This window comes from Diabrotica virgifera, chromosome 9, assembly GCF_917563875.1.
Source record: "Diabrotica virgifera virgifera chromosome 9, PGI_DIABVI_V3a".
NCBI lineage: Eukaryota > Metazoa > Arthropoda > Insecta > Coleoptera > Chrysomelidae > Diabrotica > Diabrotica virgifera.
Window position 1 is genome coordinate 91,978,240 of NC_065451.1, and position 13,794 is coordinate 91,992,033.

Below are 13,794 nucleotides of genomic sequence, written 5' to 3' on the forward strand. Positions count from 1 at the left end.
CGACTGGTGCATGATAACGGAGTAACGCATTTTTTTACAAAGTTATCAAATCTGGTTAAGGAGGCTTTAATTATACCACGACGAGCTACTAAATATTTAAGCTTATCTTTAACGTCTTCTTCTGCCATGGTTTGACTAAGTTAAAAACGTTAAACAGTAAGAGTTAAGTCGTAATATATAACTTGATGACCCTGTTTATACAAATCAGGTACGCCAATGGCAATCAAATTTTAATTTAATATTACAGTTTTTATTAGAATGGTTTGGAATTAAAATTAAAATATTTTTACTAACCTTGGGAAAGTTTGGTTGCGCCTATGGCGAGGCAAAATGAATTAAAATACTTTAATCAATTTTAAAGGAGGTTGGTTGCGCCTATGGTGAGGCAAAATAAAATTTAAATATTTTAATTAGCTTTAAAAGCGTTTGGGTGCGCCTATGGTGAGGCAAACTAAATTTAAAATATTTTAATTAATTTAAAATAATTTGGTTGCGCCTATGGTGAGGCAAAATAAAATTAAATATTTTAATTAGCTTTAAAAGCGTTTGGGTGCGCCTATGGTGAGGCAAACTAAATGTAAAATATTTTAATTAACTTTAAAATAATTTAGTTGCGCCTATGGTGAGGCAAATAAAATTAAAATATTTTAATTAGCTTTAAAAGCGTTTGGCTGCGCCTATGGGAAGGCAAAATAATATTTAAAATATTTTAATTAGTTTTAAATGAAATTGGTCGCGCCTATGGTAAGGCAAAATTAGATATTTTAATTATTTTTAAAGAATTTGGTTGCGCCTATGGTGAGGCAAATGAATGTTTAAACGAGTTGTAACTTTAAAATTATGTTATCCACGCCAATGGTAGGCTTCAAAAGCTTAAGTATAAGCTCAGAATGGGTAAAAAAGGCTTTATTGAAATTTGACGATTATTTTTCAGTTAAAATGTATGTCAGGAACTCGAACTGTCATCCATTGACTTTAAAAAATGTGTATTTCACGCTAATGCAAATTAAAGTTATACAATGTGAGGAACTGACCTGTATTCTTCGCTCTGAGTTTACCTGACGTGGTGATAACTGGGTATCCCCTTCGTAGTCTAATGGACTGGGAATTCGGTTCGAAGATGACCATGAAACGGGCTGTTCTTTTTTTTTTTTTTTTTTTTTTTCTAAATAGAAGACTCAAGTAAGGAGAAAGGACAGCTATTATATTCATTGGTTTTTATTTTAACATACCGTCTAGTATAATGGTAACTTCAACCAAGTCATCCACTTCTCTGTTTTCACACTTCCTTTTTCTACTGAAACAATCCATATTTTGTAGCACTCCACATCTCATAGACCTCAAGTTTTGTTGGCCTTCAGTTCTAGGGCGATCAAGGAGACCTGCTTGATAAATAGTGCAAAGTTCTTCAGAATCTTCTCCAGGCCAGTATGACCTCCTCGGACGACGTTTGTCTAAATTTGATCTTAGAACCCAGTCAGTTGATAGATACATCCTGGCTCCAAACACTGTCTTAAGACAACAAGTTGTAGCAGAACCAATAACAGTTCCAAAATCCATAAAGCAGCAGGGTCTTATATTAGTTATCTTGACTTCTAGCATTGTAGATTTAGTAGATATTAAATCTCTCATAAATAGAACTGGGACAGAGCTCTCATTCATCATGATAATCATCCCTTCTTCTGCCATTTTATCCACTCTTGCTCTCTCCAACTCAATGATCTTCTCAACAGAAGGTATATCTCTCCCTATGATAGAGGTTCCTTCCAACTCTATATTTTTCAGAGTGTCTGTATTGTCTCTGAGGATAAATTTTGATGTGGCAGTCATATTTTGGATGGTGTTCTTTATAGCAAGCGCGTCACATCTGGACAATCTCTCTTTTTTACCATTCTTTAAATATGCTATACATTTATTTATCCTTAACGTGCCTGCTGGTAAATTCGGCTTAATATTGAGGAGATTCCGTCTCATGTCCGGTTGGGTGTATCGAGGGACTATAGACCATTGTAAGCTAGCCTTTGGTCCCTGCTCATGGGTTAGGCCTGGGAGTATTTCATATTCAGGTTCAGATAGCTCATTAGTAGAGCCAAGTCCCGAATTTAGTTGATCAAAATCAGTCTTTATAAGGATTCTATCATCAGTTGGGGTGCTCCGGACTTTTCTCCCCAGATATGCTGAGTGGATAGCCTTTTTTGCTTCAATCCTTGATAAAGCATAAGTGTCCGCTTCCTCTTTCAACCTCTCTACTAGTGTCTTGTGAGAGGTATCCTGGTGAGTTTCCTCTTGGAGAGGTAAAGAGTAAGACTGATTTGGGTGAGATCCTGCGGTTCTCTCTTTCGTGTAATGGAGTATAGAAAGTGTGACACTCAGAATGGTAATAAATAGCAAGATTATTGTCGCAATGGTAAGGTTTCTAACTCGCTTTTTATATAGTGTTAGAGTTTCCATAGCTTTGAGTTCTTGTCCAGCAGATGTCGTTTAGATTGGGGAAGGGTAGCTGAGGGGCTGGTCAAAGTGTCCGGGATCTGTTGTGTTTTTGGTGAATATTAGTTAAAAATTTAGCTTAGTGCTTTTAATCAATATCTTTTTACATCTCGTCGGCCCAGGTTTTTGTTTGTATTGAGCGTTGCTATGGGACTAAAGCCGCGTTCGCTCAGCATGTAGGGACAACGCATTAACCAGCTATGAAGATCTATTTACAAAAACAAAATAACTGTATTTTTAAGTTTTCTTTAATGTTTTAGTGTAAAAACATAATTTCTATGAAAGAATTTGGAAATTGTAATATTATTTACACATTATTGTATTATTGTTATAATGTCATAAATAATATTAAAATTTTAAATTTTTTCATAGAAATTATATTTTTACACAAAAAAATTACAGAAAAAATATTAAAAATACAGTTATGTTGATTTTGTAAATAGGTTTGTCGTAAAACATGGGAACAAACACTGGGAAAAAACTACACACATTTTATTTTTATTACTCTTCACGGGGACCTCTTACTCTTGTAGATCTTTCATAGTCTTTAATTGACGGTTGGAAATATTGATCAAATATCATCAATCCGTCAATTTAACCTTTAACTACACGCGCTGGCGTACTTTGTACGCCAGATATAAGAATTCTACTGCAAATATATTTAAAAATTTAATTTTTGACCTTGTTTATCTCTCTAACCTATCACTGGAATGTGCTTTACAATTTGGTTTTAGTTTCGTTATAATCGGCTTTCTGGGAAGATCGTAATTTACAGTTTATTATTTGTTGTTTCCGGTGGCGGACAATATACGCCACGATTATATTAATATAAGTAGTAACATAAGTATATATTTCAATTGTTTTTTAGTCATTATGGCACAAAATATATTTTTCTTTATAAACAATACTTTTTCTCCTGCAAAAAATCACATTTCAAAAAATTTTTTATTAGTAATTTTATTTATCATGGAATACCTGGATTATATTTTTCTTTATAAACAATACTTTTTCTCCTGCAAAAAATCACATTTCATAAAAATTTTTATTAGTAATTTTATTTATCATGGAATCCAGGTATTCCATGATTCCAGTTATAAATCCCAATTGGCTTACTGAGAAGGAACTCAAGTATTTACTGATGTCTCATAAGGTTTATAACAAACAACTAAGTGTATTTTTTCAAAAAAAAAAAAAATAAACAAATCCGCTGTTTTTAAGTGTATTTTCTTGTGGCGTATAAAGTACGCCACGCGTGTAGTTATGTTATAACTTGATGCGCGGGTAGTTAAAGGTTAAGAGCACATGCATGAAGTTGCGAATGATAAAAAGAACATATTATTATTAATTAAATGTATGTTACTAAAATATTATTTTTATATTATTTCGATATTTAAATGAATTTTTTCTATCGATATAAACTTAGTGGTGGTTCTAGCCAGGGGCAGGGGGCAGCTGCCCCCCCTTCAGTTTTTGCAGCACTTTTGTACTATAATTTTCGTTAAAAAGGCACGTTATCTTGTTTATTCACCGGTTGTGTTCCTTTGCTCCCCACTTTTTTGGTCTAGAACCGCCCCTGTATAAACTGAATATGTACAGAAACTGAGGGTGTCCAATAATGGGCACATTTGGCATAATATTCAAATACATTTTTGCTATATTTTGTATAAATGTCTTAAAACAATTTTAAAAACTTATATAAATAATATAATAATTAAGCTCCAAATTGTTATAGCCTAAACTTTGAAAAATGTCTGTAGCATAATGTTTAATGGTATCAACTTTTCAGGGAGCTCATTTGATACATATTTCCAAGTACTTTGACAAGTGTGAGTAAATAAATTTTATAAAATGCACCGTTTTCCCGTTATTTGAGCTTGAATACATAGATTTGGGTACTAGCCGAAAAAAATATACATTCCATCACCTATAATTCACTTTTTATTAATTCTCAAAGGTTTTTCAAATAAGAAATCTTTTATTTTTTATTATCTTCAATTTTGGTAATCATAACTATTTTGATAAAACTTACAGTTTTTGAATTATTTACGAAAAACCGCTTTGCATCATGCATGTATTTCACGAAAAATTCAAATCTTTGATCTTTAATAACTCAAAAAGTATTGATTTATTTTAATAATTAGAGGTAATACATTTTGCTTAAAATTTGTCCCTCTATCGATTAGTGTTGTTATTTTTAATAAAATAGTTTTCACCTCTGAGAAGGGGTGGCATCCACCCCCAGGGTAAAAGCGCACGTTGGCACCATATCAGTTTTATTTCTTGAGATATGCTCTAACTACTCACCAATTTTCATGTAAATCGAGGGAGGTTTAACAAAATAGGAGGTGAAAACCTTTAATGACTGCGTTAACTTTCCCCTTTCATCCCTTATTGCTACTCCCTGTATCCACTGAGGTGTCAGCCTGAAAGGGGTCAGAATTATCAACATACAATAGACACATTTCACATGCCAAACTCCATATTACTTATGACGATGATTTCTCGCCTCTAGCTCTTAGACTATCTTTATTTATCTTATATTTTACAAAATGCAGATATTACTATTTTGATAAGTAGCCTAAAAATATCTAAAGAAAAATATTTTTTTTCAGAACTTACAGAAAAATAGAAAATAATATAAACAGTGGGAAAAAAACTACATACAATTTATTTTTATTAATCCTTACGGATAATTGATACCTTACGGATCCACTTGATAATTATTGGGGCTTTATAGATGGCATCTATAGTCCGACCAATTTGTAAACCTCATTTTATGTTTTAAATAATTTTCTTTGATTGATCAATGTCTTCATCTTGTTTTCTTTTGCCAGTGGTAAACTGACGTTTGAAGCATTTATTAAAGTATTTGATCCGCATGAAAATCCTTTTTCTGCAGTAGGTTTTTACGAGACAAAGGGGTATATCCGAAGAATGATTGAAACATACTCTACAGTTCGATATATAATTTTCTTACCCCGATCTAGGTTTTCACCATGAAAATTTTGGAAATATTGTTCCATTGTTATTACTTGGTCTATTCATTCCGATGGAGTTGGCAACGTTGCTTGGCTAGATAAACAAGTTCGGAAATTTACTGTGAATAAATCGCGAAAATTCTTAAAACTGAGGTGAAAATAAAATTTAAACACCACACCAATTCGTATCTAAGGGCAACAGCGAAGTGTACAATCAAAATTCGGAGTGAAACAAACATTTTTAAGTAAATAAAACCTGCAGAGCCAGTGCTGGTCAAAAAAACAAGGTTAGCTATAAATAAACAAAACAATCAATTATTGCATTCCATAAGAAGGTACCTGCTAAACAATTTTTGGCGGTGTTGCCAAATCTGAAAAAAGCACTGAGAAATAGGGAAGAAAGCCTTTTAAATAGCCAATCTCCGCGAGGTTGAATCGGATTTTTGCACTTACCGCAGACAGCCAAATTATACGTGTGTAAAAAATATATTTAGTATATCAAATAGTAACAATCAAATAGTAACAATCTAATAGTAACAACATGGAAGAATTCATAAAAGATTTGCGAGAAAAATTGGACAGAATGGAAACAAGGGATACGAGGATAGAGCAAAAATTGGATGGAATCCAAGAAGAGCTTAAAGAATTAAGAAATCAAGACCAGGAGCTGAAATGAGAAAATATGCTACTAAAGCAAGAAATGAGTGAAATAAGAGCAGAAAATAAACAAATGAAAGCTGAAATTAAAGAAGTGCGAGAAGAAATGGAAACGCTAAGCAAACTAAAATTTAAGGAGGCAGTGCCAAAAAGATTAAGCGACCTAGAGGATAGAACGGAAAGAGAGGAGAAAAAGAAAATTGAGAAAAACGTAATAGTCAGGGGAATTAAAATAGGAGAAGAAAATGTAAAAGAAGATCTAGAAAATTTACTAAAAATAAAACTCAACGTTGAAGCTAAAATAGAACAAACAGAGATAATTAGACCAAGAAATTCACAGCCGTTCATAATAGCAAAATTGGAAAATATACAAGATAAAAAGAAAATAATGGAACAAAAGAAAATCCTCAAAGGTACAAAAATATTTATCGACGAACAAAGAACCTATGAAGAACGAAGAATACACAGGCAAGTAAAGAAAAGAGCAGAGGTGGAAAAGGAAGCAGGGAAGAAAGTGAAGATGGGCTTCAAAAAATTATGGATAGACGATCAACTTTGGAAATGGAATAACATAAAAGACTTAAAGCTGAAGTATACTGGAAACAACAGAGAAAATCCAAAAAAACTGAAAGAATCAAACCGAAGGATAGTGGAAACAGACCCGGCTAAGGAAATGGATAATGATAATAATAAAACAATGTACAAGAAAAAGAGGAATAAAATTAACATGAATAAAAGAGCTAAACCCATTAAAATTGGATCATGGAATATCCAGACAATGCTAAAAGTAGGGAAAATGCAGGAAATTGCTTTAGAAATGGAAAAATACGAACTAGAAATACTAGCACTACAGGAGATACGATGGAAAAATGAAGGAACAGTTAAGAAGAAAAACTTTACTATGTATTACTCAGGAGAAGACAAACAGGGGAAAAATGAAACAGCTTTTATGGTGAGCAAAAGAATGAGAGAAAAAGTTATACATTTCAAAGCTATTAATGGAAGAATCTCCTACATCAGAATCGAAAATAAACAAGCCAATATATCTTTAGTTAACTGCTACGCACCTACCGAGGAAGCAGACCAACAAGATAAAATGGAATTCTATGAACTTTTAGAAGAAACCTGCGAAAATATTCCTAGGAACGATATCTTAATAATACTGGGAGATTTTAACGCGCAAGTGGGAAAAGAGAGCTACAACCAAAATGTAGCAGGTAAAGAAACGATCCACAATGTCACAAACGATAACGGGGCAAAAGTTTGCAATCTGGCAGCAGCAACAAATACCTACGTCGTCAGTACGAAATTTATTCATAAAAGGGAACACAAGATAACCTGGATGTTACCAGGGAGATCAGATGGCAACCAAATAGATCATGTTTTGATTTCGAAAAAATGGACAAAGATAATACAAGATGTGAGATCCTTTAGAGGAGCAAACGCTGACACTGACCACATACTCTTAATAGCCAAAATGAAGATGAAAATCATCAAAGCTAATAATAAAGTAGGAAAAAGAAGGAAGTGGAACTTAACCAAATTAAAAGTGCAACAAACAAAACAAGAGTATTCAGAGGAATTAGTACAAAAACTAAAGAGGTACAATGGCACGAACGTAGAAGAGGAATGGAAAAATATAAAAATGAGCATCATAGAGGCTGCGGAGCAAACCATAGGACCCCAAGAAAATAAAAAAACTAAAGAATGGTTTGACGAAGAATGTCGATACCAAAGTCAACTGAAAACGCTGGCACGAAACAAATGGCTTGAAAATAGCGGACAAGAGGAAAGAGAACATGTGACGTTCCGCCCCTTATAGAATCGATTATTGATGGGAAGATATTATTTAACTATCCAAAATATTATTTAATTATTTTCAGAATTATTTTCTTTCAATGTTTATTCAAATAGAACTTAAACCCATCTCAGAATTTTTAAATGCTTGATGACGTCACATTTAAAACGTGGCAACAGTGGTTTCCCCACTTTGACAGCCAATGCTTAGTAGAGGGGTACGAAGGATTCAGCTGTGAACGTGAGCCTTGGATTGCATTGTTTCTCGAGTGTTCGGTCTGAATCGTAGTGTGCGGGGTCATTAGACTCAATTATTCACCTCTAATTCTCAGTTCCAAATTGATTAAATATTACAATAAAAGTATAGTGAAGTTATCCAGCAGCAGTGGATTTGAAGAATTTTAGAGCATACTATATCCAATGAGTTCTACCCCGGTAAATACACATTTTATTAAGTATTTTATTCAGCCATTTTGGAAGTCCTTGACATTTGCTAACTAAGTTTCACATAGTCTATTTTCATGGTTTTTATGTTTTATTTTCATGGATCAAACTCATCTAGAGATAATTCAATATTCGTTGTTAATTTGTGCTTCCAGTTGGAAAATAGAGCTAATTTAAACTCCATTTTTTATATTCCTTTCAAGTCTACAGAACTCCTATCTTTTGAACGATGATCAAATAAGTATCCATCGCTTAGTCTTACTATATTTTATCCTTGTATAATATATCTATATACCGGTGTATATATTATAATAAAATATTCTTTCACAGTAATTATATTTTGTATTTCAATTGGAAATTACTTGTGTTATTTGACCAAGGTCATCTGATAGCAACCTGATAAAAGGTCAAGCTGTCTAGTCATTCAAGTTTTTGGACTTAATGACCTATTTCTTCTTATTCCCATAGGAATAAAAACACCTCCTCGTATCTCTTGCTTCTTTTTTTTGACATTGGTAGATTGGTAGTAACACCACACTGTGTTTTTTTTAGCACCTACCATGAAATCTTAAAGCCACCCTACAACAACACCAAGGCCAGACCACACAGAGAGAAACAATCAATAGGCGACCAGCCTGGATTATTTCCACATTTTCTTTTTTTGAGTACCTCCAGCTGCTTTCCAACAGTTTTGAGTACCTTCAGCTGCTTTCTACCAGTCTTCCTCTCCTGTACCTCCAGCAGGACAGCTGCTAGCGAGAGTTAGCACCCTTGGGTGCTCATTACATCAACTTCAAGATTAGGAAAGAGTGGTTTGTTTGGGAACATTTACTGTGCTCTTATTAAAGACAGACTGGTTTTGTGATATTTAGTACATTTTTTTTTATAGTTCAATTGCACACACATTTTTCCTGCTTTATATTTTTTATAGGTTTTTTTTTTCTTTACAACATAATATTTAATTGATAGCGTTCCCCAACACTCTGCAATCTATAAAGGTATAAATTTCTGAGCTCAGATATTTTCCCTGATAATAGTAGTCGGTACTCTTATCTTGATTATTTTTAGGCTGTGTTCCACTTTTGTATAATTATTTAAACTCATTCCATTATTTTAGTATATGTTTAATTAAATTTTTAAAAATTAACTTCACATATTAGTCAAAATTGTAATTATTAACTTTATTTAACTTGAACTTATTAACTTTACTTAACTTTAACTTATTAACTTTATTTAACTTTAACTTTAATTTATTAAATTCATATGAACTTCTGGATTCTAATCCCTCAGATTAGTTTTTGGTTTCACTTGTTATTATTACTATTATAAACCACGAGTTAGGAAAAGGATCTGTGTATCCACTCGTAGGTTTATTTATTCAATAAGGCTTGTGCCTGTCCCACTCACAGTGAGGTATTTATATGTTATATATAGTATCAGGTAGTATTTAATTAAGGTGTACGTATTATAAACGTACAATTATTATTTGGTGAGGGTTCTACTAACCTAGTTGTAAGTTGTACTTCCTGTATTAGAGGTACCCGTAGTCAGTTTTTCTAACCTTATAAAGAGTATTCTTAGATCATAGTTGTATGATGATTTTGTAATTGACTTTCACTAGTATCACTTTTTCCTGTCATGTTAGAGTTACACACTAGTTACTTGTCCTAACTCAGAGATTGTTAAAAAGATCTAGTAGTTACATTCAATAAATATACATTTATTGTGATTTTTTTTTCTTATTACTCCTTTATTTTTAGTAGTATATTTTATAATTTAATAATCTTTAATAACTTTTCACATACTTGTACTACAAATTTAACATACTCTATAGCAGCGTAGAATACCTGGAAGAGCGTTAACCTAGTTATCCTTCTTCTGGCGCCCAAAAATTCATTCTATTTTCAGTATATTATTATATTTACTCTATCTATTTTCTGAACATTATCTTCATATCTTCTTTTCGAGCCATCATTGTCACTTCCTTTAATCTATTGTCTGGCCAAAAATAGCCGTGCAAATTGGCCGAATCCTTCCTTGAGTGTCAAGTGGCCCTTCTCATACATATTTAGCTAGCCATTCAAGTTATATCTATCTATTAATGATTTCTCATCTCTAGTCCTGTATCAATTCGATATTCTTTGTCTTGGCATCCTTCCATACAAATACTACTACAAAGTTGTATTTTAGTTACTCCAGCTTCTTCAACGGAGAAGCCACACATTTTTGTCCTTTGGCTACATTAAGTAGATCTTCTTCTTTTTACTACTTCTGTTGGAGTTTACCACTCCCTTTTCATTCACTCCAACAGAAAATCATCAGCTAGTTGTTACATCGGCTTTCCAACGTGGTGGCTTTATTTTTGGTCTGAGACAGTATTCATTTAGGTCAATTCTTCTCTTTTATCTGAAATCTCTTTGTTATTTCCGTTTGGTATCCTATACACATATTGTTACTTATTTATTTTATTTTTAATTTCTGATACATATCAGGTATTCTTAAACGCTGTTTTGATTTTTGTTTATATTTTGGGACCTCATTATAGTATATGTTTGTGCAGCTTACATTCTGGGTTAGATTTTGAATTTTTATTGGGAACTTATATTTAATATTGCTATTAATAATATAATTCATATAACAATTTTATTTCTTCAGTCAATAGTGGTATAGTTGGAGGTACAACTAAGTGTTGATTATTATTATTATTATTATAGATATATATTTTTTCTAGAGTGGTGGTAAGTTACATATAAATAAAAAAATTTACTTCCAGTATTTAGGTAGTAGGTTTACTTGAGTATACAATATTTATTGGATTATTTATCCATTTATTTGATCTTATATATTTATTTGATCTTATTTATTAGATTATATACTGCATTATATATATATTTTTTTTTTTTTGCTGGCTATTTTGATTTTGTTGGTGTGTTGCTGATATTTTCTCGGTTTATATTATATATATTTTGCGTGCAAACTTTCATATTTTCATATTTTTCATATTTCTGTTCCTTGGACTATTTGTCAATAACTTTGCTCTCATCATGTGTGCTTTTAAAGCTGAACATCTTCTGGTGGATGAATTGGATTATGAATTAAAGATTCGGGACATAATGCCAGAGGAGTCGACAACTGTCGATAAAAAACGCAATCTTTTGAGAGGTGCTTTGAAACAAGAAGCTGGCAATAGAAGTTTTCTCCAAATTTCAGCTGTATCCCTTCCTTTTGAGGAACAACAAAAAGGAATCACTGAAACATTGGACAGCTTGTCTAAAAAAATCGAAAAGTTTAGGGGAACTGTAAAGGATACAGAGTATGCGCGATTAACATCTCGTCTAGGCCATATTTCTGCCCGTGTACACTTGCTACACTGTCCTTCTGAAGAACAGGAACCGTTCAAGAGGTCTGTTTCTCTTAAAATATTAACACTAGAGGGTGAACTTGATTCTAGAGTTAACCCCATTGCTACCTCTACTCCTAATGCTTCAGTCAATGTACCTAGCTTTACGTACTCCAAACCTGTTCAAGTACACAAATGGGGTATTTCATTTTCAGGTGAAAAACAGCACACTGATGTGATGTCATTTTTAGAAAGGGTTGAATGTCTTCGAATATCTAGAGGTGTTTCTGAAGAGGATTTGTTTGCTGCTTCTGCTGAGTTGTTCACCGGGACCGCTTTTACATGGTTTATGAATAACAGGGGTAATTTTTCTTGTTGGTCTGATCTGATTAAAAAGTTGAAGTCGGATTTTCTTCCGTATTCATTCCAGGATGATTTATTAGATCAAATTAAGAATCATAAGCAGAAACCTGGGGAATCTGTTACTATGTTTATTAATACTATATTAGGTATGTGTAGTCGTTTAGACACTCCTTTGTCAGATTTAGCTAAAATTAAAATCATCCTTAAATGTCTATTGCCCTTTTATCATCAACAATTAGCTCTTATGGACATTCAGAACATTGATGACCTTACTATAAAATGCAAACGTTTGGAGGAAACGTTATCCTGGTCTTCTCAACCTCCATCCACATCTCGATCCTCTTCTAACTCTTCTTCTCAGCCAACTTCCTTTAGGCAACGTTCTTGGCTAAATAAGGGTCATGAACATAATGTTTCGGTTGTTAGTTCTCTTGTCTGCTGGAATTGTGATCAGCCTGGTCACCCATTTTACAATTGTGGGATTCCTCAAAATCGTATTTTCTGCCATGGTTGTGGCCGAGAGAACACCCTTAAAAGAAACTGTTCTAAGTGTTCGGGAAACGACACGTCGGAGGTCCGTCCCCTGAACGTTTCTCCGTCCAACATCCAATCAGGGAATCAAACCCCATCGTCAAACGAAACTGCTGGACCAAGCACATCCAGCAACCCAAACCCATCTTCACGAAAAGGGAAAGGGGTGTCGTTCAAGAAAGCAGCACACACCACAAAACAAAATTAAACCAGAAATTTATTTCTATAGATAATACGTTAGATTCGCTTGATTCAAATGATCACAGATGGTCATTTACAAACGCTTCTTTGATTGGTAGTGTTCAACGTAACAATAATAATTGTGATAGTAATGTGGTTCCATTATCTATATTAGATTCTAGTTTTGTTAATGATGATGATACGTCTGGGTTAGTTCCATATAACGGTTGTAGACAACCAAATACTTTAGATCTAGATATTAATTCGTTATTAGTTAGGAAACAAAATGATAATAGGCCATATCTTCCTATTCAAATTTTAGGACAATCGTGTTTAGCTTTGTTAGATAGTGGCTCTAATATTTCATTGATAGGGGCACATTCGTTAAATTTATTGAAAAATTCTAGTATTCCCATTATGCCCATTTCATCTTTGCAAGTATCTACTGCAGATGGTACAGTTCAGTCCATTACGGGCAAACTCCAAATTAAAATCACAGTGGCAGATTTATGTAGGGAAATTACATTTTATGTTATTCCTTCCGTGCAGAATTCTATAATTTTAGGTATGGACTTTTTCAATGCTTTCAATAGTACCTTAAGTTGTTCTGATTTTTCTTTTTCCATATCTGAATTTAATTTATCTACCCTTAGTGCTATTCACGATTTTGCTAGTTTATCAAGCTCTGAACAAAGGCAATTAGAGAGTATGATCTCTAAATTTACTACTCTTTCTTCAAAAGACAAACTAGGTCGTACGTCGTTAATCTCTCACACTATCGAAGTGGGAAATCCCACTCCTTTCAGATTATATCAGTACCCCATACCTCAAGCCTGGCAGGCAGATTTAGAAAAGGAAGTAGATTCGATGCTTGCTTTAAATATCATAGAACCTTCAACATCGTCCTACTGTTCTCCGCTCTGGTTAACGAAGAAGAAGGATGGATCCTTCAGGATCTGCTTTGACGGTCGAAAACTAAACAGTATCACAACTAACAGGGATGCTTATCCTATCCCC

General features: G+C 33.3%; 1 protein-coding gene across 1 annotated transcript; it reads left to right on the top strand.

Annotated features, from left to right (window-relative positions):
- Positions 1-7,925: 7,925 nt before the first annotated feature.
- LOC126891774 (uncharacterized) lies at positions 7,926-12,985 on the top strand. Its single transcript, XM_050661048.1, has 2 exons — positions 7,926-8,354; positions 8,916-12,985. Exon 2 carries the CDS (start codon positions 11,408-11,410, stop codon positions 12,803-12,805), a length of 1,398 nt encoding a protein of 465 aa, XP_050517005.1. The 5' UTR covers positions 7,926-8,354; positions 8,916-11,407; the 3' UTR covers positions 12,806-12,985.
- The last annotated feature ends 809 nt before the right edge of the window (positions 12,986-13,794 follow it).

Bases quoted from the DNA above. Each gene is read 5' to 3' on its own strand.
- LOC126891774 (XM_050661048.1), top strand. From the start codon at position 11,408: ATGTGTGCTTTTAAAGCTGAACATCTTCTGGTGGATGAATTGGATTAT.